This window comes from Ischnura elegans, chromosome X, assembly GCF_921293095.1.
Source record: "Ischnura elegans chromosome X, ioIscEleg1.1, whole genome shotgun sequence".
NCBI classification, from domain to species: domain Eukaryota; kingdom Metazoa; phylum Arthropoda; class Insecta; order Odonata; family Coenagrionidae; genus Ischnura; species Ischnura elegans.
This window is the reverse complement of record NC_060259.1, coordinates 103,574,452-103,600,860: the sequence shown is the minus strand read 5'-3', so window position 1 is coordinate 103,600,860 and position 26,409 is coordinate 103,574,452. Positions and strand designations below refer to the sequence as shown.

The 26,409-nt window shown below is 34.4% G+C and overlaps 1 protein-coding gene across 33 annotated transcripts in view; it reads right to left on the bottom strand.

Annotated features, from left to right (window-relative positions):
• The window catches only part of LOC124171601 (twitchin), a 207,858-nt gene that overhangs the window by 152,894 nt on the left and 28,555 nt on the right, over positions 1-26,409 (bottom strand). For 22 of the 33 annotated variants that reach the window (XM_046550781.1, XM_046550787.1, XM_046550780.1 and 19 more), the window contains exons 4-13: positions 22,183-22,324; positions 18,452-18,605; positions 17,504-17,707; positions 10,150-10,451; positions 9,344-9,570; positions 7,225-7,536; positions 6,087-6,177; positions 5,830-6,002; positions 4,332-4,523; positions 825-904 (exon numbers count right to left, since the gene is read on the bottom strand). In XM_046550781.1, coding sequence (XP_046406737.1) covers positions 825-904; positions 4,332-4,523; positions 5,830-6,002; positions 6,087-6,177; positions 7,225-7,536; positions 9,344-9,570; positions 10,150-10,451; positions 17,504-17,707; positions 18,452-18,605; positions 22,183-22,324 — 1,877 coding nt within the window. The remainder of the gene's footprint in view (positions 1-824; positions 905-4,331; positions 4,524-5,829; positions 6,003-6,086; positions 6,178-7,224; positions 7,537-9,343; positions 9,571-10,149; positions 10,452-17,503; positions 17,708-18,451; positions 18,606-22,182; positions 22,325-26,409) is intronic. The other 11 variants (XM_046550808.1, XM_046550785.1, XM_046550807.1 and 8 more) reach the window with 2 other exon arrangements.

The following is a 26,409-nucleotide window of genomic DNA, read 5'->3' as shown; positions in this document are numbered from 1 at the left end:
TCTGAATTAAATTGAGATAGTTCATTTTTGCATTGAAAATAACTTTCATTAGGTCAACCACCTTGCAAATCATTCTTCCTTCATAATGTATTATCCACTGCAGTTACAAAAAAATTTCACAATTTTTTCTCCAAGGAGGGCTCTAATTCAGTTTATGCAGAAGTAGGTAGCAGACAACAGTCAGTTATTTTGAAAATAAAAGGCACCTGAGTGCAAAGAGAGATTTAAACATGAGGTATGTGCAGCACACTGTCTATCTCGATATGCTAACTATAATTTGGAATATGCAGTATCTTTGGCTAGAAGGACAAGGTTGTGGAAGATAGCCAAAGTTGGAAAAAGAGAAAGTGCTAAGTGTTTTTTTCTCAACAATGAGAATTAATGACATTTATTTTTAGTTCACAATATTCTTGAAAAGTGCGTCATTTCATTAAAGCTAAGAAGCTAAGCCCAGTGACGATTAAAACATCGATTGCTTGACTCTTTACAAAGAGGTGTTCTCAGATGAGAAGTAATTACTTTAGTGAAATAGGGCAGGTCCCAAGAAACCTCTGGAAATTTTGATTTCTGGTGATAATGAATTTATAAAATGTTTCATTGCATTATTTTTTCCCTTCTTCCAACAAGTATAAAGGTAATTATTATGGAAGTGACCACTGACATAGATTAGAGCATTATATTAAATATGAAGCACTTCATAAGCACTCTTCATGACATAGTTCTAAAAATTAAGACCCAGCATTAATGATTGCCCTGAACTAGTGTAATTTCTTGATCTCCACTCTCTTGGGATACACACCATGCGTGACGTATAAAATACATACCTGTACCAAGTGACAGTAGCTTTTTGGTCTTTCACAGCCAACTGAGCAGAAAATTCGGCTGTTTTTCCTTCCTCCACAGTCTGGAAAGTAATAAAAAAATCTTTATAATATGAATAAAAGCTAAAAATTGAAACAGCTAAGAGGACAAATTACGGATAATTAGCCCTGTTAATAATAGAGGATTTGAAATAATACATCTAATTTTTTTGGCATTAAGTAAGGAGTTGTTAAGTAAACTGGCATGGAAAAATAAATTTTCTAACGAATATATCCCAATACGACACTATTTTTGTAATCCATAATTTTTACTGGTGCAATATTGCCAAAGCAGAGATTAAGTGAACTTATTTTAGCATAGTTTACAATAACTCATGCACTCATAACTCACTTTTTAGCCTAAGAACTGCATTGCCAGAAAGTTTTTGTAATTGAAGTTTGCAATTAATGCATGTACTAGTGGTGTGTACTTAAGTTTTAAATAAAAAATAGTTCATATGATATCATATAAAACAGAATAATTCACTCAGATTCATAAATTGTATGAGAATCAATGTTACACAGGAAAAGCAGAATTAAGGGAGGTATATGATGTATAGGCGATACAAAATTTCCATAATCACACTCATTTGGTTCATTATTGGTAGGGCTCCTTGATTTTTGCAAATGCAAAATATTGCAGTTTTTTGGCAAATTTTGGCACATTTTCAGTTCTATACAAAATTTGATGTTTTTGATTTTTTTGCAACTTTTTTTGCGATTTTGAAACCATTTTTGATAATTTCGCTACCTTTTAAATTTCACACAGCCAAAAAGCGCTTGCTTTTTTTTAAATCCGCTAATAAAGTTGCAGCCACGAATTCAAATTATGGACTCTCGATGCCGCCGCATTACCTCATTCCAAAAACTCATTTGAAGCGTTTTCATCAACATCGCTGTGCTGCCAATATGTTCTTTTTCCCAACCAACTAAACATTGCTTGTCCTAGCAAGTGTCATGAAGAAGAACTCGCAAAGTGGCCAATAGTAGGTTAAAGACACAGGTGAATTCAGGAGGAGTGAGCACTAGGCCGCAAATCGCATTGGAGCCCGCCACTACATGAACACCTCTGACTGCGTGAGCAATTCAGTAGGGCACCCAAGTTTTTGCTTTTATACCTCATAGCAACATGCCCCTAGCACTAAGGATTGCTTCAGCAGCAACAGGCGCTTGGGAAAGAAGCGGCCTGTTGCTGCTGCGATCAAAGCGAATGTTCCGAAAAACAACTCCACCCTCGAAGCGAACATGTTCAGGGCTGTGGCTACTACTTTTGCACTCTGGGAGCCCACAATAACCCCTGACTGTATCTGAACAAGGTGGTATGGTGGCACGTTTGGAATCAAATGCACATGTGCTGCGACATATTTCAATTAAGATCAAGTATTTCAATTAGTTATCAACACGATTTTTGTAAGATGGCCACTGTGCACAACAATTCCTGAAGCTCCTTTTCCGGCAGACCTCGGTTGCGTACAAAACTTGTTTCAGGGAAATATCTTGATTTTTGTTAATGATCAAGAGGTTAGCACGCAGGTTAAAAGTGAAATTCATATCGCTAAGGGTGATTTTTTGCCATTTCTAATGCCAAAATTCGTTTACGTGTTTACGAGTATGCTGGCAAAGGATTTTTTATGTTTTTTGACAGACAAAACCAAATTGTCATGAACAAATTCTGCAATTCAAATATATACAATTTAAATATATTCAATATGGACAACCAAGCTAGATAAAGAGCAGTTCAACTATGACTTAAAGGCTGTTATACTACTCGAAAAATAGAAAATCTTGCTCTAAGAGGTTTCCTCATCAAAAACTGCCCTCGTTAGTTTTCCTCAGGAGTTAAAAGAAGCATAAAAGATAAGCCAGTTAGAATAATGTGCAAAAAAAACTACTGACCAAGCTGAGAAATGTGTCTTCATTGTTATTATAAAGCCACTTAATTGCTCGAGTAAGCAGTACATAGGTGGAGTTAGGGTTTTGGATGAACGCAAGTGATGCAGTATATTCCTGAACAATACTGTAAGTGGTTACTAAGGCTACTAAAACTGAGGTATTAAGTTTAAAAATGTAGTAGCAATAGCTACATATTCTGATAGGTATATGCTTACATGTGTTGGCTCTTAAACACTCTGAAGCCCATGGTATTTTTACGTGCAGGCTGTGAGAAACCCAGGGCTTTTATTGTTTCTTTACAAAATTATTTCCTTATCCGAAAAATTATATTTAGGAGCCACCAAATGACAGCTCCTGCCATACAAGAAGACTACATAGCTGTAGAAAGAGGCTAAATAGTTCAGTCTTGAGAAATACGTACAGTATATTTTTCCCCGGAATCGAATATGAAAGCCTGAGTTCTATTCAGGCTCAGATCCGTGGCAGAAAATATACATCCCGAGGAATATTCGTAGCTTGGGCTTCAAAGTGTTAATGGTGCCATTCTATGAAGATATGGTACATATACATTGCTGCGCCTACAAGCTCAACTTGGTAGCCAGCATATATGGTCTACACAACTTCAGGAGTTCAACACGTGTTACACCACGCGAACTTTTCTTCTTGAAGAAAGCATCGATACCTGTCACACTTAAGGAATAAGTACACAAATGGGGAAAAATGTACCAACTTGTTCCCTATTCCTGTACTAACGAAGTGGACAAGCTAATGAGGTCAGCAGAACACATTAAATAATATTGTGAGGACTTAAAAATGTTGGTAAACTTTGGATGAAGAGATTATGTAGTTATATGCTATAAATTTGCATGCATAAGTAGACTGTTCATTATTTTTTTATGTTAAGAAGTTGCTAAGTTAAGTTTGAAGTTTTCACTAATGTTTTTCCGTTGATGTCATATATGAAGCATCAATACTGTGCATTACCTTGTGATCAATATTTCCGTCTTCAATATATGTTGGTTAAGAGCATTTGGCTCCATAAAAGTTTATCTTTGAACTTGGAAGAGGATGTTTATTCAACGACTTTTTTACCACCTTTACCACAAAATAGATCTTTTTACCAACTTTATTTACAGAATTTAGGTCCATTTTTATACCAATAAGTGAAGCTTTTATTTGCCATAATCTAGGAGCCCAAATTATTGGTGATTTTATTGACTATTATTTATATTAATACTATTATAAAAAAGGCATCATACCAAAGATAAATAAGCCTAATCTATTCATTAAAGTCCCTGAAATTCATGACTTGATATGGAAATGGCTTCTTGTGAAGCATACTTTTGCCACCACTTAGGGCCAAAATCATCTATTTTATAAAAATCTGAGACTTAGGAAGACTAGATATCTGACAATGAAGATGGAATTTTTCTCTTAAAATTTGATTGATGAATGCCGCTTCATGGAAAATAAATGCACTTATTATCCAATACTAAGTTTTATGCCTACTCAGGATTAATAGGGTACAGAAAGATAGAAAGGCTAAGTCACTTGGAGGAATGAATCAATGACATTTACCACAGCTGTTAGCCCACGTGCAAATTTGGGCTTCTCTCCCTTGGGCTTCTTCTCTTCCTCTTCCTCAGGGATTTCTGTAATCTCCACAACCTGGGATGTTGCCTCACCCTTCTCGTTTTTAGCCACCAACTTATAGGAACCCTTATCTGCTTGAGTTGCTTTCTCAATTTCAAGTTTCACCGCAAATTCACCCTGAAATATAATGGAAACCAATCATTTCCCCACTCCAATGGGCAAATCATACACAAATGCAATGTAACAAAAGTTAATACTCAATAAAACATTGGTATTCCCTTTATTTGTGACCAGATTCACTCATGGTAAAGATACAAAAAATTATTTGTACATTATTGTACAGGCAGAAAATAAAATTTATACACAGGGACTGTTTGAACATGTATTTTTCATTTCTAAGGTTTCTTGGTTAGTTATCTGTTGCTTATACCACTACTTTTTCACATAAAGCAACCTGGGTTTCAATGAGTAATCATCACCATCATCAGGCATAAACTATTATGTGTTTATCTTATTGATGTACTCTAGTTACCAAATGGAGGAAGAGATGAATTTTGACCTGGATGCCAAAGCATGGGAAAAGGACAAGTAAAGATGTTTGTGTATGAGTGTTCATGATTGTTGGCCTGGCTTTCAATAATTTTTAGAATTTCTAACTGTTCTCTAGAATCTAATTCGTGGCGGTCATTGCATGATTTTAAAATACTCATATTCATATTAAAACCACTAATCACCGTATAATGATTTTGAAATAAAATGATTATCTAAAAATTATGCAACGACCGCCTTAAAGTTTTTTAATTAGCCTTTCATGCAAATTACTTAGTGCAGATTCTTTCTGGTTTTTATTCCAATTCAAACTCTGACCTCTATAATTGGTGGAACAATGAACCTAAGTACCAAACTAACCAGCAGTAAATATTATTAACACTTACGAAACCAGAAACATCATTACACTTTACCCTGGCACATGCTCCACCCGCCCTACATACAAATAATTGGGGTTGCGTTCAGCCTAGGAGGAAGGAGCAATTAATATGTATTTACATCAAATTTATCTTACAATTTACCACAATCCACATTTTAAAATAGACGGAGAGAATATTTCTTTGAACTACATAAACATGATATGAGTGAATCCATCAAGTTTTTGAGTTAATTAATTACAATTAATAGGATCAAAAGTGAATTCATTGCAACTCAATGGTCCATGAACATTTCAACTTGCTACCTCACGTGGTATGTTGTACATGAAGTTGAAAAAAATTAATCTGGATAGAGCACATTACGGTCACTTTGAGAGAAGTATTTTATGAAAAATATTAAACACTCTCATTGAATTAAAAAATTTTAAATTAAGAAGATAAAAAAATTAAAAATTCAGACCAGATAAAAACAAATAACTTAAAAATACACCAAATACTTTTAAATAAATTTCAATAAGTCATCTCTTGTGTTGCATAGTTAAGGAAAATGAACCCACCTCTTTTATCTTTTCTATACGCACAGACCGCCTTGAGTCTTGTTTGATAGCTGTCTGCTCCTTGTACCATGTACACTCTGGCTCAAATTTGGAAACAACGATGCACTCAACGATAACAGTTTTCTTTTTAACCACCTTAATGACCTTTGGTCTTTCCTTAATGACTGGTATTACTGCAAAAATATTAATCAAAACATTTAGGAACAATTTTTTTCAAACCCACATTTTCATATGAACTAGATTAATTATGCACTTACTTTCAATGTTGAGAGTCAAATTAGCATTAAGCTCTCCAAATGTATTTTTAATATTGCACTTGTATAATCCTGAGTCTTCCTGTACGGGATCCTATAAGACAATAATAAGTTGTATAATCATCAAAGAGTTAGGTAATTAGTTGCGCAATATAAGGAATTGAGCTTTTGAATTAAATGCTGCAATATCGACTTTCTTCACAAAAGTGAATATTGACATGAAATCAAAATAACAATTTCCAAATATTCAAGGAGTGAAAGTTCAAAACATGACCACACCATTATGAAGGAACATCATGATTCTAGTAAAAAGATAAATACTTATAAAAAAAGATACATACAAATTTTTACCCACACCAATGCATTATATCTAGAAAATGGTGAACTCTCTTATCATATACATGGAAAGAATTGCTCTCCTTTTATTGCATACCCTTACGGAGACGACATTAGTAAAATCATCTTGGAAAAAAAATCTCTGAATGATGAAAAAGCATTTATCCTATCATTACAAGGAGATGGTTAAAAGTCAAATATTAAAGGCAATTGAACTTTTTACAGACAATTTTGAACAGTGCATTGTCAAGAGGAAAAATCGAAAACTAAGTGATCCATCAAATGGATATTTTATGGTGAAAATAGGCTTCAAAAGTTGATATACATGAAAATATACAACACAATTTCCAGAAATTTAGAAAATAATTTGAGAAATATAAACGATAATATGTATTGTCTTTAACGTTCAATTTATTAATGCTAGAATTCCTAGATATAAAGCATGAAACACCTCTTTATAGCTTAGAAAGCTGTTCAACAATATTAAATAGATAAATTTTTCCAAGAAAACATAGAGCAACAACAAAAGCCTTCAGAAGGATTGAAGAGTTACAGTTTTATTTTTCAACTTAATTAGGTGAAATCATTTTTTTAATGTACTAATGGCAACAGTGTACAAGAAATCTACAACATACATTGCCCTTTCACCAAGAATAAACAAAGAGGCAACCAATTTCTTTCCATTCAGAGCCAGCAGAATGAAGCAATTAAATTACTTCTCAAATCTACTTTCACATGAATTCCATGAATTCAGACTGAGAACAGTTAATACACATATCCCACCTACTAGCAGCTACATACTAACCTTAAGTTCTAGTTTGATGTGATACACGGATGCAGTCTGCTGAATGTGTATGGCTATTTTGGAGGATTCCTTGATCACCACACCGTCATGATACCACACCACCGTGGGCTTTGGATCAGACTTAACCTTACACTCCATGACAACTAACTTGCCACTTCTCTCAGACACGATTCTGGGCTTCTCAACAAATGTCGGACCTTCACCCTCAGGCTCTGGCTCTGACTCAATATTCAGGTTCAAATTGGCATTGCTCTCTCCAAATTCATTCTTCACATGACATCTGTAAGTGCCACCATCGGCTCCAGTAGGATCCTATAAACAATTATAACAGTCATTAATGAATGTATCAGGGAATTTGTTAATGCTATTTGGATATGATTTTTTTACTACAGTGCCATGACCATAAGACCATATGAACAGCACAATTATGCTTCGTTCGCATGAGAAAGAATAACACAAAAACTCATAGATAAAATTTTAAAGAAGATCACAGGGTCATCATAGTCAAAATAGCAAGTCCACACCCATTAGGTACTATTGAAATGTAAAAACACACGAGGACATTTGAAAAGTCAATTATAATTATGTTGCTTCCCTAAGTAGCACAAGCATCTCAACTCAATAGAATAGATATGGAATAACCTCTAACAGTTAAAATGCAAATTACTGATTCATGAAATAAATTCTGAACAATAAAGAATGCTACCTAGTTTTATCATTACTATATGGTATTTTAAATATCAGTGACCTGCATATGAAAAAAATCAGATTGAAATAAATTTTTTTTGGAGAAAGAAAAGTGACATAATATATTCGATTTTGACAGTTGACAAAAATTATAAAAAGAACTCAACGAATGAGACATCTGAGACATTTCTAATGAAAAGAAGCTGTGTGAAACTTACAATGTTGACACTATACATATCATGCCCTATCCATTAAAACTAATTTCAATTTCAAAGTCAAAATCTTCAAAAAAAAATTTGCAATTCCCACAGTTTTACATCCCAATGAATTAGTTAAGAGTGATACATTTCTTCAGCACCAGTGGCAAACCAAGGATACTTAATGTACCTCCTCATCTATAAATTAGGCATACACATCAGGGAAAACAATTCCCATCAAGTTCTTCAATAACAGGTACTGTTCATGCTAAGCATGTTTTACTTTTCTGAGTAAAATAATTAAATGATCTAACACTGAAAATGACAGTAGGTATTTTGGCAGCTTAGTCAAACTTTTCTATCATTACTTCCTTAAGAAAGTCCCCAGAACAGTAAATACAAGGAGTGAAATTACTATAAAAATGAAATGGAATTATATACAAGAATCACTTATCTGCCGTTCAGCTAACTATTGCGGCTTAAGCTGCCAATCACTTTCCCCTAAATTTCCCCACTCCCCTTGCTACCCTCTTCCATTCTTCTGCCTTCCCTACCCTTTCCTTCCCACCTTAAAAAACGAGTGTTTCCAAAAAATGGCCACCATGGATGAGGAGAAAATATAATATGAAAACCGAACTACCAGAAAGATGGCAGTAAATGGTTTATCCATTTGGTCTACCACTCCATTAGGATGGATGATGAAAGCTATGCGGTCATTCACTTATACCATATTATAGCTCATAAAAAGAATCTGATAGATGGAGGAGAAACAATTTAGGGTGAAAGAAATTCTTCATCATTCAGCCATTTTCTGATAAGTTTAAAATAAGAAAACCCACAAATTTCCACCCCTATTTATATGAGTTGCTGAGACAATTACAGATCTAGCTCATTTACCCATTCAGAGAGAACCTTTCATCGAGGGAAGGAATCACTGACAACAGGAGTGTAAACAACAACAATGAACCACGCAAGGCCTATACACGAGGCTGAAGAGTAGCGGAGAAATAATGACCAGCTCAACAGGAGCTTGAGATATCATCAACTCATCTGCAAAGGGGTTTTGGCCACCAATTTTTATTTACGAATAGCTCAAGAAGTATGAGATGAATCAAGAAATGGAAAAATAAGGGCCCCTCCATTGGTCAAACTCTCTCACAAGCAGAGATTAAAAAAATAGCAAATGAACCGATCGCATAGGCGCATTATGGTTTACTTGTGGCACATTTACTCACTGTGATTTCTAAGGTCAGTTCATAAGTATCTTCTTCTAGTTCCACTGTTCGTATTTTTATTTTCGCTGATTCTTTGACAACAGTTGTCTTCCGATACCATGTAACGACTGGCTTCGGTTTGGCTTTACACTTACACCTCATGGTAATAAGTGTTCCAGTTTCATTTGGAATGATTTTAGGTTTCTCAACAAAGGTAGGTGCAAAACCTGCAGAGGAATCATCCCCACCTGCAACAGAAAAAGAGTGTCCCACTTACGTTCATAAAATCTAAAATACATGATCATTTCTCATACACTTATCATGGGGAAACAATCTTGGTGAACACAAGTGGATATAACACGTGAGTAATCCTTAAATCTATTCCTGAAAAATAATACACAGAAGGGATATTACAAATAAAATACACTCAGGTTAAAGAAAAGAGATAGATATATACATATATACAAAGGCAATGCATTTATCTGACACTGGAAATTAGAGAAAAAAGGATGTTCCATGCAGATGATGAACATGTAAAACCGCTGGTTCCCCTGGAAGAGCAGTCCATTGATGGATAAGGTATGGCTGAAAACTAAAGAGATAAAATGGTCTCAATCAAGAAAATAACAAAAAATACACCTCCAAGGGGACGAACATTTTGCCAAAAAATATGCAGCCCCTTCAGTTTTAGAAGGAAGTCAAATGTAAAAAACCACAGCGAATGAGGGGAGGGTGATTCATTTTCATGGTATTTCAACTGTGACTTGAACTGAGAAGATTCTTATGGTCCTACATGCAGAGTCTTCCAGATCTAAATCATATCATACCTTGGAAGTTAAGGGCAATATTGGCATTGCTCTCGCCAAAATTATTGAAGGCATTACACCGGTAGTTTCCCCCGTCTTCTTTTGTAGGATTCGATATTTCAAGTGTGAGAAGATAAGTGTCCTTTGTGGTAGCCTTCCTTGATATCCTCACTCGATTACTATCTGAAATGACCTTGACTCCCTGGTACCATGTTATCTCTGGGACTGGATTAGCCTCTAGAACGCACTCCATCACTAACACATCCCCATCCTGTCTAATAGTTGGCTTCTTTGGAAACCGAGGAGCCTTCCCATCTGGAATCCTAGAAAAGAAATGTCATCAAGGTTAAACCACTAAAAAAGCTGAAACTTTTGGAAAAATGGCTAATTTTTCTGTCAAAGCATTCTTATAGAAAATTATTAATTAAAGACTTTCCATTAAGTTCGAGTTTAGGCAATCCATTTGAATTAAAATGACATTTGTCAGCTGATTTGGGATCTAAGCAGTACATATTTGGTAGTCCCACGTGAGCGTTATATAAAAATGAGGATTGAAAATAGAGGCTTCAAAATTTATCCCCTCTTTCTCGGGGAATTATCATCACCACAGCTGTAGTATTTTATGACTTTATAAGGTTTTCACAGAGCAAATTAGGAGTCGGGCCATTAAACTTGATTCATAGTTTAAATTAATATTTTACTTTCACATTTAATTATGTAAAATATTCACAGAAAAAATTTTATGCTAATTTAATCATGGTTTGTCAAAACTAGGATTTCATCCCAAAGCAAATAAAAGAGCAACTAGCCCCAAAAACAATCACAGCATGTTAACATAAAAGGAGAAGTCAAACACACTGACTTCCTACTCTAACTACTCTGAGTCAAAATGGAACAAGCTCACGGAGAAAAAACGAAATTCAGTATTATTCCCAAAAAAATGACAAGGAGATTTATATTATAATTGGGATTACCTACCAAAGGTGTTTATCTTCAACAGATAGCAATCATTTTTAACGGATTTAACTGCAAATTGCAATTTTATTTCTCAATTAAATTTTTTTAAAATAAGAAGTCGTGTTTTAAGAAGATAGAAAGAATTCTTGATTAATGGAGAGGTTTCAGCTTTGGAGGAAATGAAGGCAGTTTTATGCTCAGATCACCCATTCCACAAGCAGGAACAAAACAAGTAAAATCATAAAATTATTCGAAAGTAATAAATGTTAGAGTCTAGAAAAATTAATGCAGACTCAATATTAGTCCATGGGAAATACATAACACTGTTTGCCAGGTGGAGTGTTTGGATACCCTAGGAGAAAATTTTTAACTGTTTTTCCAAATTTTTCTATATTTACAGTAAATTATATTTTAATTTTATTATTATTCCTGAATGACATTTTTTCCCATGACAAAATAAATAATGCTTGTACATTAATATCACCATTCAACTGGGTTTACTTCCTTCATCTTCATCTACATCATGATATCTTCCAGGGATTGGAAGCATATGCCCAATAATATTCCAAGTACCACACTGATTATTCTTTAGTAATTATAATTCTCAATATGCTATGCATGAACTGCTGGTCCAAATATGACATTAGATATGGAAAATTTTCAAGGTGATACAGGAAATCTAGGGCTCATGTAAGAAATATAAGCACCGACACACATAGAGCCAAAATTTTGCCTCGAGTTTGGATGGCATGCTGTCTCCTGTATTGGTACTTTTTTTGAAAATTTGCAAGCACCATGAGTAAATAAAATTTATTAAATAAGCTATACATTTTTTAATGCCACGCTGAAAGTTATAGCCACCATTTGTTACTGCTGAAATGGCTATAGTCATTACATTAATTAAAAATGTTTAATGCTGAATATTTATTTGTGCAAGGTGCAATTCTTGAATTCACTTGCATTTAAATTATGGATACTCTTAATGCATCCAATGCTAAAAAATTTGGGAGATATTCCTTAAAAACATTTGTCTTCAAACCACACTGCTTTCAACAAATATGAATTTTTTGCATTGTGGAAATAGGAAGATTGTAGGGCTCTTGGACAGAGGATAAGCGTCCCAGGGCTAGCCATCTTCACTCATCAGCAGACTCATTGCAGGCAGTCAGCGTAAGGGAAACATTCAGGCTAAGTGCTGGAGTATAGAACTTGATGAATGCAACCCACCGAGGAAATTGATTGTAGCCTTTATTATTATTATTTAAGTTTCTTGGGATGTAGAAGAAATCTCAGGTGGATTCTTTGTGCCATTAGATATGGATACAATTAATAAAGATATATTATTAATATGCACCACCCTAAATGTGTCAGCATGTGTTCCTATAGCAAATACACTTTTTCATGGGCAGATTCGAGTGCTTACGTCACAAACAGCATTTTTGTTTGATATCCTGAACGATCATCTTTATATCAAGAGAGGGATCATTTCACAAAGAATACGCCTTTTCTACAAAGGGTCACCTTTTCTTTCCCACCACAACCACTAACATTTCAAAGACATAGTCATGGCTTCTCATATTTAAAAGAGAGAAATAATAGTTTACATTTGCCACATTACATTGCGAAAGAGAGCCAAAACAATTTTATTTTAATAACCATCATAATCTAAAAAATTTGATACACCGATTCGATAAAGGGCTCTGAAATTCGATGCAGATTCTGACTCTAATAGAGCTTTGTCTAACAACATGGATGCAACTATTACTATGCATAATTTCTTTATAAGGCATTCTTTGACGAATAAACCACTTTGATATTTATTGAAACTCAGCCATAAAAAATAAATTTTCTATCAGGTTATCAAAGCAGTTAAGTCTTTGATAAACCTAAAATTAATCCACAATATCTTTACTATAACATCTCCCCACTATTTTGGCCCTAATTTTAGAACATTGCAATTATTCTAATTCCCTGTACATAATAAGTTTAGAATTTTCTAAACATTGAATTCCTTTTCTTTAAAGGATCTATTCATGCAAAATTCCAAATCTCTTCACCGGACAATATGTTTCAAACTATGTAAGATTGATATCTGAAATGCATAATATTGCTTCCACGTGATATCTCACCTCACATAGAGGAAAAATGAATGACAACCTAAAGAGTGCCAATCCTGCATCTCAATGCATGCAAATCCATCAATAAACATAACAAAAGAATTGTCTCCCTACTTAGGTCAGTCGAAAATTTGGCAGTTGCATTACAGCATCTTTTTATATATGATGTCTCTTGAATAAGGCTACATGCCCACACATTCATGCAAAAAATTGCACGTAAGTACACCAATACTAACACACAAAAAGTGAGGTGAAGGTGAACATGCAATATTGGTATACATACTATATTAGTAAATTAGCAGGATAGTAGTTGACTCATGCCAATAAAAATATTTCCTAGCCCTCTATACAGTTCTACTCTTTCCTTGATCACATGACTTCAATCAGTGACCTTAACAACAGCTGTTTGCATAAAAAGGTGGCTCCAAAAAAATGTACTAACTAAAGTGACATAGGTAACTATAAACAGAGCCACATTTGCCAAATATGTCGAAAGGCAGAATTAAAAAAATCGAGTCTCAATACATCTTGCTATTGAAACATGACCTTATCATTGACCACTAAGAAGAGAATAGTTAATATTGAAGTGAAAATTTCATATGCATTCACAGTCAAACATTCAGCAATACAGGTGGAAATACTCTTACCATTTTTCAAGGTTGGATGGAAAAATTGAGAATTAGATCAAAATAGGCATGGAATTTACCATATCTGGTAAATGAGGCCCAAAGACAAAGTAAGAATTATGACATTGCAAGCAATGAAACATCTGACGTAGAAAAACAACGATGAACACTTATAAACAGTGCAGACTAGGAACGTAGGAAAAAGGAAATCTAAATAAAATTAAAACATGTATTGAGATATTCTGCATTTAGATAAAGAACTAGGTAATCTCTGCTAAAATTTGCTGATGAATTAATGAACAATGAGATGGAGAAAGTACACATAGATAGTATTAACGATGCTAGAAACATATCAGACAGACCAGTAATCAAAATATAGCTGGTTGGCAACAGAATACTTATGGCGGAGAAAAACACAGACAAATAATAATGGGAACATGTTTGAGAGAAAATGTTTATGATTGATAATGGACTAAATACAACAGCCTCTAAAGAAGGAAATGGTTCAAAGAAGACAAGTAATTTGAATTGAAGATATTTAAACATCAATAGCACTTAAAGAAGATTCACAGGAAAAACCTAGGTCAAAGTAAAGGCAGTCCATGAGAAACAAGGGGATGAAATTGCTTAGCAAGGAATATAGCTTCTATGAACATTTAAAGCAAGTGTGGAGCTAGATAAGACTGTCAATTATCACCAGAATTGATAAGCTACATTGCAGAGCAAATAGGGATAAATGCAGGTGGGGCAAATAGGCCAAATTAAGGGGAGAATTGGATTGTTCACCTAGACTGAAAATCACCATTTGCCAAAAGAATTCAGTTGAGGGAGGGGAGAGATAATTGTTACGACGAAAAGCAAGTCATCTTCATTCAGCCAGAAGTCAGAGGTTAAAAACAAAAAAATGTGAAAGTTGTCACCCACTTTTTATGGGTCCTGAAGAAGGAATCCTTTGCAAGAGCATAAACAACAACACACATGGACAAGATGTGTGGAGGTTGCATGAAGCTGAGAAGCAGTGACTCAGTCGGCAAGAGATTCTTGCATCATCAATTTATTTGATGAAGGGCAAAGCCCATTGATTTTTCCTCGCAAATAGCTTGAGAAGTAGGCAGCAGATAAAAAACTGGAAAAATACTAGCTTAGATATTTCTCAATCTCTATCACCAGCAACAATTAAATATTTGGTGAGCATTTTAAGAGGGGTGAAAGCTTCTCAGGTTTCCAACTGGGTCAGGGTCTGCATGGTGTAGGCCCTGACCATTGATTGTGAGACTTTCCCAATGAAACGTTAGCCACGCACCACTCACAACCTGACCCGGTTGGAAACCCATGAAGCTTTCATCCATGCTATCCACTGGGAAAAGCTCAGTTTCTTCATTTAAGAGGGACTGAGCTTCGTCAAGTTACTGATATCACTTCAATTGCACCTAAACCTGCACAGAGATTGTGAAGAAAAACCAAGAGTGACATAGTGCTAAATGAACCAAATACAAAGATGAAGTTTAAAAAGAAGGTGAAATTAAGGATGAGCGTAGGAAGACATAAGCATAAGTAGGATGGAGTAATATACTATGGCCCTAAATTTGGGTTTGAATGAAAGCAGAAACAGAGTATGGAGAAGAAAAATACAGCAGCAAAATAAGTAAAAAAGCAAACTATAACCAGAAGAAAAGAAGTCTTGCCGAGAAAATCAAAAGCAGTATATGCAGATCTAGCAGGTTCTGTAGACGAGAAGGTGATGATAAGTCAAAGAAGACACAACAGTAGTTGGAAATGGAAGCAAAATGATGAAGTCGAGAAAAATCTACACAGAAAAGCAAAGGGAAAGAGAGAGAACAAATTCAATATTTGGATTACCTCTCTCATGCTTAAGTATCCATTTTAACATGGGTCAGCAACCTTCAGTCCACATACTGCCCCCACCAGGCATACAACCAGGGAGGGGGGCTCAAGCACCCCCTAACATTTGTATCAGCTTTCCCAAAAAAACTTTTTGAGTGAACAACTAAACATAATGAATGTCAGTTGGCTAATTACCATTTGCACAAAAACTAAATACATTTGTTAATAAGTATATACTTATACAATTTTTATAATTACATAAAAAAATGGTCCATACAACAACTGTATTTGTTCACTTTTGGCATTGCAAGTACTAATTTGTATTAAGCTCAGCTCTCATCTCCCAAAAAAATTCCTGTTTATGCAGCTAGTCCCTACCATTTTATTGTACTCTTACAACTATTAGCAATAAATAGTAATTCACTCCAGATAATGAGAGTATTTATAAAGAGTATTGCTGACATTCACACACACAAATTTTTCCATAAAAATAGATAAACATATTTGTGTCCCATTTTGCTAAGCCGATTTTAGCATGTGGACTTGGTTTCCTGAATAACAACATGTATCATTAGCTTTGGATTAGAGAAAACAGCAGAGGTAATACAAATCTACAAAGATACACATTAAGGAAGGAAGCATTAGGGTTATTAAACATTGAAGGATAAGTGGGGATAATGTAGGCATAAATCTGCTCTAATTGAAAGGTACAATGGCTTCACTTTATTTCCAATACACCAAATTCTGTGACTGAATTGTCCTTGGGTGGCTTCTTAAGAGTCAACAAGAGCGTCACTGAGCAATGGAGAAGAAAAAAAGATTGCTTGTACATTTTGAGCAATTGCTTATCTTAAGGACTGGAGCTCATATATAATCAAAAGAGATGGCTTGGCCACTGCTAAGAATATTTTGATATGCATCAGGCTAGCTATGTACAGTGAAACCTCGATATAACGACACCCCACGGTGCACTAATAAACACTCGCTATAGCGAATTGTCGCTTTACCGGAGGTGGAGCAAATAATAGCCAATATACCTCTTGCGAACAGATATACAGGAACAGGAGTGGTGCGGCGACAGATAAACATCTATCCGATAAACGTAAGCATAAATCCAGACGAAAGGCGATGTTTTTTTGCATCACTAAATTTCCTTACTCAAATAACGGCTAACTATTCAAACAATTTATAAGCGCCGCACTGAATAAAAATCATGCAGAGCATTGTTTCGTCAATCATTATATTTATCGAACGACAGTTTACCACATAAATTTGAGACTGAGCACTCCATTAACTTCATTTCTAACAGATCGCTAGCAATTACAGAGGTTAAGGAGTCTTGATGAAAGTCCTCCGGCGGTGAAACCTTCGCTATAGCGAGACCCAACACCGAAAGGGTCTCGTAAAAACGAATTTTTTAACACGCTTATTATAGGGTCAGTTGACGGTGCATCGGCTATATCTCGTAATAGCGGGGGTGTCGTTATAGCCCGTACTCGCTTTAACGAGGTTCCACTGTATTTGTAAAATTAGCAAACAATGTGTGGTCATGAGCATTTCATTATATTATCTTACTGCCACGAACTTTTCTGAGAATATTTCATGCTATGACTATGCACTCCAAATGGAAAACCATAGGAGTTCTAAAAAATATGCATCCCAATGATAATATCATTTAGCCACAGGAAATAATACGAAAATAAAATCTCAGTCAAAAAGGGGTGAAAGGATAGGATATTGCTTTGAGGGGAGAATTAGTTCACAGACTTAGCGACACAATGATGCACATTCCAGGGTGTGATTGGATGATGAAATGAGAGCAGTACTTACTTAGGCTTGCCACCACCCTCAAAGTTGAGGTTGATGGTGGCCACACCTTCACCGTGCTCATTCTTGGCAACAGCCTTGTACTCTCCCCCATCACCATTTTCAACATTAACAATATCGAGCCTAGCCATATAATACAATTTCTGATCTTGAGTTAGAGTCATTTTAAATCTTCCACCATCACTTATCACTTTACTCCCATGGTACCTGAAAACAAATTTTCTCATAAGAAAGTGTTTCACTGCACAAATATGTAATTTTTCATATTAAATTATGAGATTTGAGTATCACATTAAAGATTATTTCTCAAATTTAAAAGTTGATTTCTACATCTGTGTGACCTCTTGATAAAAGACAACAGAAAAATTTAGACTCATCTTTCTAGAGAAAATAATTTCTCTACACTATGGAAAATAACATTAACAACATATATTATGTTTATAATCGTAACAACATGAAATTTCCTTACGCAGAATTCTGAATGTCTGGGACAAGGGGACTACATAGAGGAGGCCTCAGCCCATCCCTAAGAGGCTTGACATATACGGCCACTTTGCTGATTTGTGAACAGGTTTTCAAAACAGTCCACAGCTTGGCGATGAGTGCAGAGCAATCCATTTATTCTTTACATGTACGTATGTGCACTCTAAAGGAATATTTGCTCTTGGAAAAGCATAGCATAGCTTTGAAAGGCAATCAATTTAACAAATATGGATGAGGAACATAAATTTTGGTCAACTATTTCCATTTATTTCCTTTAAAATTAGGATAAATGTACAATCATAAATGCAAGTGGCTTTTATAAACCCAATGAAATTGGCTGGGGGGAATTGCAGATTTAGTAATATTCATTGGTTGAGAGGTGATTTTACAAATAGCAATATTTTTAATGCATGATGCAATCTAGAAATAGGCAACCACATAATAGCTGATTGAGTTAAAAAAACTTACCATGTGATTGTGGGTTTTGGATCACCCACAACACGGCATTCGAAGGTAATTTTGCCTCCATCGTCTGACTGTCGTATAACAGGACGTTCTGTAAACGTAGGCTTGATACCATCTGCTGGTACGGGTGCCTCGTCACCTATATTAAGAAATGAACCTACAAACGGCTATTTTTATGAGAAATTTGTTGAAAGATGGCCAAATTCAGGATAAGAAAATAAAAAGTCCACATCACAATGAAGGAGAATAAGCATGAAGTTGTTTAGCCACCTTTTTCTACCACTTCCTTAACAATCAATATTCCTTCTTTTGAAAAATAATTCATATTTCCAAAACATTCAATGATTCCCAAATCGATACCACAATTTCATGCTATGTTCTCACAAGTAGGGCATTGGGTAAGGATCTTTGTGTACATTGACATTCATCAAACAGGTTGACTAAGGGCACAGAGAGAGGTAGGGAATATGAGGACCGGATTGCCAGAATCTGCTGAAGAAAGTATATTTAATGAAAAAGTAGTGTCAAGTGAGATAAAGAAGCTTGCCTGTGAATAAAAGTAAGAGAATGTGTGACATTTAAATAAATGAACCACTGCAGCTTGAGGATAAGTAGAATAGCCAATAAAATCTCCAGTGCAGGACTGAAAGAAGATGAAAGATACAAGAGCAACTGAAAGTACAGATGCAGACAAAGAATCTAGCTTAAAGTATACTGAATTGTGTGCGAGAGACTTTGAAATAAAGTATAAAAATGCAAAATATAATATTAAAACTAATGCAGCTGGTGGCTATGATACCATAATGCCATTCAAGAAGAGATGAAGTTCAAAATGGAGGAACCGCATGTACATATTTACATGCATACACTAAAAACTCATTCTAGAACAAAAGTGTTCAGCTTAGCCAGATGTGTACTCATAACACAAAAAATAGAAATTGAAGGAGTGAGAAATAAAAGGAACAGATGAATAAAAAAATAAGTAGTTTACAGTGAAGGAATTGCATCATTCTGCCATGAATACTCTCATCACTGATCTATTAAATGGACTTCACAACTCTTATAAATTGTACTTTTCACACGCCTTTCTATGAGTTCATCCAAGAGATGTCACCAGGGATCTATTTCACTCTCTAAAGATGAAACACGCACACGGCAGGAAATGCTTACGGTTCAGGCACACCAAATAATGTATACACACATATATATATGTACATATGCAGTTCCTCCCCTATATACTCCGTTAAATAAGAATAGATGACCATGCAAACATGACAGGTTGCATTATTCTTAAAGATAGGTCCATTAACTCAGCCATTCAGACATAATAATGATTATATATGCATATTATTTAACCAAGTACCTATTCAGTCAACCCTTATCACATTCCAAGAACTTCCTGAAGGACTGCATTTGAAAGATAAAGCTCAGGGGAGAAAAATAATTTCTGGAATTTGCTGTACAGGAAAGATAAATGTTGAGAGAAAAGTCTTACAAAAACAAGCAAGGAAGCAAAGTTATTGAAATATTCTATCTCAATCACTTAAATCTGAGGCTGATGCTCAAGCTGTCACCATGCATGTGATAAAATAAGCCAAAAACCAGCATAAAGCTTGTGATTAAAAATTGCATCTAAAAGGGAAAAGCAGTAGGGGGCCCACCTTTCCTTTCTAAGAAAATTCTAAGTAAATAAATGAATGAAAAATAACAAAAGAAATTTAGAGGTATTAACATTTAATTTCTAGCAAAGCTTTCTCTTTTCAAGCAATGATATAGAGCCACAAAGGTGCCCATTCAAAGACTACAATAACAATCCAACAGGATCTCAAATCTACTCAACTATACTCACAAGCACAACCTGAGAATTCACATACTTCAAAAAGTCTTGCAGGAGTGAAGTATGGTTTAATTATGAATGAAAGCTTATTTGTTCATAAATTATTAATCTAGAAAATGGACTAAACACGAACATACCTGAACTAACTCTATATTCCTCATAAGCTGCGATAATTCTATATTATTACATCAGGCTCTACCTGTCATTCAATTGGCCTGTTCATATTGCATATTATCCACCAGCCAGAATGCTGCTTATGCATTTCATTTGATTTATTCAACATCCCTTCAACTACCAACAGCAAGTCATAAGGAGACTTCTATATCTATGCCTGAACAAATCTGAAGTGGGCTGCAAAAAGGCACAGTTATTGCTGAAATTTACTAAAGCATTAAAAAGCCAAACCACACAGTATGTAGTAATCCCCAGGTAGCACACATTTCATGGCATGTATTCAGGACTTGATGAGTTCTCAATAAAAAGGAATAGAAGTGTGAGGTTTTATTGCCTCAATTTGATTGCGCAAATCTATTGCTAATTCGAAAAAAAAATGCTATGCAATTTTCTCAGCCAATAAGGAGGAGTTAAAAACAAATCATTGAGACGGGAGGCACAAAATCTTCTTTACTTTAGATTTTAGATGGCTGGCATCATGCAAAATAGCTCCCCCTTTGAATTCATATTTTAATCAAATAGGCAAATCTTTTCGGAATTGTATTTTCTACAAGGACATCACCTCAATCTCTGCAATTACCACATTTCCATGAACACTCATTATGAGTATGCAAAAATTTGACTGAATCAATCAAAACACAAAAAACCACTGCATCCTTCCAGCATTGACATTTTTGTCATTGTATCAAGTTATGTTGCTACAGCATTGAAGAAAAAATCAAACTCTGAACATCTTTCTTACCATACATACATTGACAAAACTGTTTTCTCTATTCGGATGGATCAGCTAAGCAGAAGATAAGAGGGAGACTTTCACATCTAATGTGTTACACACCTCCATCAATGATAGTCATAATTATAATTCCGATATAGTCCATAAAAAACAAAGGCAAGAGTACCAAGCACAATGTGGAAAAGAATTTATTTTGTGATTTGATGTAATTGCTGCAACAAAATGCAGCTTAGTTCAGGGAGATGCTATCACCAATGTCAATTATTTCATCCTTTACAACTTGAGGATAGGGTTATTTGATTTCCGTACTGACATATTAGTTGCTAAAAGTGTTCCACAAGGACAGTTTAATGACCAAGTAGATGCTGCCGATTGCTGAGCATAAAAATATAAGTGCTATCTGGGGTACCACTCCGTATTATGCATGTTAAATATGTGATTGAGGTGTTGGAAATATAAGGTAATGAGTTTCAAAAAAGAGAAAAGATGAGAACAGACAAAATATAATAGAATGGTGCGTGACAAAACAAGTTAAACCAAAATATAAAAAGCTCACAGAAATAGTTATCCCCTCGAACAAAGCTTGAGTTGATGGCAGGAAGTGCTTAAATGCCATACTCAAAATTTAAAATATTTTACTCATCTTGTCATTGTCAATGGTATACTTTTGATCCCTGGTTTAATAAAATACCTAAGCGAAAGAATTAGATCATTATAGCCAGTACTTAGAATTGTACTGGTCATAAATGATTTTCATGGCTCAAAAATTATTAATAGAAAAAAGCAAGCAAAGCTCCTTGTCTTCAGAAAGAAGTTATTTTTCATGAAGAAAATAGAAGTTGAAAAATCCGAGGGGGATGATAGGGAGGTGCAATGGTAAGGTCAAAACAAAGGTAAAAATGAAAACAAAAGACAAAAAATAACATACTCTGCATTTTTAAGAAGCCATCTTTCTACTAAAACAAATACACAATTCAGCAATGTACTTACTGTCAAAATTCAGACTAATTGTCGCATTACTTTCCCCGAGTTCATTTTTGGCGGTCACTTTATATTTGCCAGCATCCTCAACAGTAACATTTTTAATTTCCAACGTGGCAAAATAGGAATGACCATCTTTCTCCACCACCAACTGTAAAGTAAGTGAACCATCCAAACAATGCTAAAAGCTGCAGAATAAACAATTACTTCATTTTCTTATGGTAAAAATGTATCAAAAGGAAATAAAATAAGAAATACTCAGGATTAAAAATTACACTGTGAGATAAGAAGCATAGGCTCTTCTCATTGTAAATGCACAATTTTAAAACTGGCCATGCAAATAACTAATAATGAATCTGTACCATGAAGATTATTATTATTTATTTAGATAGTTGATTCAGGAAGTCTTTAAATTGCATCACTTCCACATAGGATGGACTAACCTGGCATAATTTAGAGGCTATAAGCTAGTGCCAATGTTCTTATAAATAAAGGAATCAACTTTGATCCCTTTCTTCAAAAGAAAATTGCCACTAAATGCACTCAGCACTGCTTTGGTAAACTGGCAAACTCTAATGCCAAAAACTAATCTGCATAAAAATTGTCACGATATTTTTAGTCATAGCATGATTTCCATAAGATGCACAGAATAGTTGACAAAAATACATATGTCAACGTGAAAAATAAGTCATATGCCCAGTAATATAAAGCACTGTCTTTACACTCACATAGTAATTTAAATCAATACATTCATAAGTTTAACTGACAGCTTGAGTTATTAATACAAAAATTAGCATGTACATTCTTCTCAAAAAACTAAGTAAAATTCATCAATTCCACCAATACCTTCTCCTTTACTCTACAATTTTAATATTTTGTAAATATATTTGTGAAGTACATTTCAGCCCCCAAGATGAAAGCAAGCAGTAAAGCTAATCCCTACTTTCAATTTTAGGTCACCAAAACGAAGGATATCAGAATTACACAGAAAAAACCAAGACATCTTTCACTTACTCACAACTAAGAAGCCACTAATTTTGGTTAAAATGCATGTTTAGTATTGGAATGAAAAAGTTTATACTTGGCTGTAATTAAATATATCAATTCACAAATAGTTACATATTTGATAAGTTCCCATTGTTTCTCATAAAAGTAAGTTATCTCATGTTGCTATCATAAACCTTTACAGGGGAAGCATGGTAGCCTAGTGGGTAGCACATTTGGTGGCAGCGGCAGGAGCTGATCGAGAAGTATCGGGTTCATATCTCGTGTGAAGCCTTCGAACACTCCCAAACAAATTCCTGAAAGTGAAAGGGAGAGGAACTGCCCCCCCTACCCTAAATGAGTGAAATTCACATGCCTGTGCCCTAGTCCAGTATGAAGTCTACCTTCACCTAACCAAACTAACCTTCAGGTTGAATCAGTGAGTGAGTGAATCTTTATAGAAATTTTCCTATAAGGGCCTAACACTATTATATGGTACCAATTGCATATTTGTAATATTTTACCATTAAATCCAATACTATATCACCAAAATAAGTTTCAAGGTAGATTGATTTGATGCATTTTAAAGCTTTCCATTTGGTTGATTATCAATGTTTTCTAACTATAAATCCAAACAACGTGTAATTTCATGCACAACAACATTCTCACTTATTTATGAGTCACAAAAACTAGTACAATGTTAGCAAAAAAATCAACTTTGATGAGAAATCACAGTCTAAGGGAAAGACATATTCAAAGCAATTAGGAAGAAAAAATGGTAGCCAAGGTCTGAGTCATTGGTAAAACATTGAATGCAAAAAAATAAAAATGCTGTTTATCACATCACTTCTTATGATATGTCCAGGTGAAACCAACTTCCATAATGATGAAATCAGAATTTTTATATTTTCATGGTTATTTGATGATAGGATCAACATTCATCCATTAATGCAACTTGCCAAAACTTAATATTAAAAATACAAAGATTGAGATCAATTTCACCATGTAACTCATTTTGTGGTACATACACATACGTTTTATACTCTCCTGGTTCTCATACAGGAAAATATCAAATTTTTACATAAACCTGGTTCCACTAAAATCAACTGTGATTGAACAAATGCAAAGGATCACCCTGAATGAGGAAATGCTCTATTTTTGGCTTAAGCCTGTACGACAATATATTAGAGCAAGCCATCTTTGAGTACTCTCAGTCACATGACCATAGCCATGAAGGACTGTGCCAGCAACTAACACTGCAATTTCTACCAAAGAATATAAGATAAAATACTGCAAAATGAAGTATGTGAGGTATTGCCCAAATAAAAGATAAAAAATCACTGAATAAATTCATGTTAACAGCATTTGGATTAATTCTTCACAAGATAAATGCAGTCTTCAGCAAATCTTTTGCATCCACGCAAACTTACTACGTTAAAATAGGATTAAGGGTGGTCCTTTCTTCAGAAAAATATTTTTAATATTTTGGATGACAGTTACACTCCATTCAGTAGGATTTTAAACATTATATCATTCCTTAAAATAGTTGCATACATTTATTCATAATATAAACATTGGTATTTATTTACAATAATTTACAGGTCACAAAATGATGCCTCACTTCTAGCGTCTTTTAATTGATTTTAACTGAAATATAACCTATCATAAGAGCTTCACTTACACCAATGCAATTATGTTCAAATGAAAGTAACTATTACCGTCAAAAGACAGTTGACAATAATGTTGAGTTATAAGACATATTCAGTAACCAAGCCTGATCACACCTTAAAATAAAAATATTATGAGTAGGTATAAATTATATGGAGCATCAGGCACAATATGTATAACCATATATACAATAAACACTGTGGGGAATAAAGTTTTAAACTTAAAAAAATACAAGGTTCATTGGTAGCTTCTACAAGTCTCTGCTCATGTAGCAGCTAGCAAAATCAGTACAGCAATTTCTTCTCTTATTGATGATCATTAATTTTCCTTGCAAGAAGCCTATTTTACCGTAAGTAATCCTTTAAAATAACATAGTTATTTGAAGCAAGACAATTATGTGAGCATTAAAAAGTATTGACAAAGAACTCTTCAAATAAAAAATATGACAAAAGTCACTCTCAATTCTTGATGCTCTCACCCACATTGATCTAATACTTTCTCCAAATTTGAAGATAGCCTCAAAGCCTTAATGAAAATTAGTATTCTATAAAAAATAACTAAATGAGGGCCATGAGAAATGACTGTGTCATTGATTCAAGGATGACAATATCTTAAAATACCATGGATGGCTGCTCTTTTTTTAATGCTCACATGCCATTGAATTCTACACATGATAGGATAAAAATTAAACAAAATTGTAGGCATACATTCATTAACACAAAAATTATGAAATCAAAGCAATAGTTAAGAATCAATAACCTTGATTAATATCAAAGAGGGACGACACAATGAAACAAAAAAATGAAATATAAATCTTCAATCTTTTTATATAACATTTATGAACAAAAATCTTGTAAATATTTCACCTCATATCAATGTGCATACAAAACATTGATGGACACTTTGAAAGCAGAGTAAATTCCATCTGCTGCAGCAACATAATGATGTCACCTGCGGGCTGATAGGGAGAATTTTCCCTTCAATGCAGGGTGATTTGCATGCAGAGTGTTATTAAGTCAATATTTAGCAAACATTTTAAGAAGAACTTTTATCAGCAAAATATGTTTGCAGAAAATCTTCACGAAAATCCTCACACTGATACATATGATTGCTAATAAATAAAATAACATGATTACAAACCTCTAAGTTAAATAACAAATGTGATACCCAAATAAAAAAATGATCCCATCTTGCTATCAGAAAACATGAGTGATACACCAAACTGGAAATTAAAGCTCTTTCAAAGGTTGGGTGAAATCATTTTCAAGGGAAGTAAAAAAAGTTTTCTCCATGTCTAATAAACCTGTCTAAATCTTTTGCAAAAAAAAACTAAGGAAGCAATAAACTAGTTTATGGGAAATTTTCAAAGGAAAAAATTTAAAGTCCAAAATATGTCAAATTACATTTCATAAAGTAAAAAGGAATAGATCTGATGTTGTAGACAGATCTATTTTAAATGCCAAGCAATAAAATCTCCTTGAAACTTAAACAAAATAATGTGATCCTGAAATACAAAAATACTTTTGAAACCAAACAGTCGAGTTAAAATAAACACTTTAACCTTATCACTGTGGTGGTCATGCT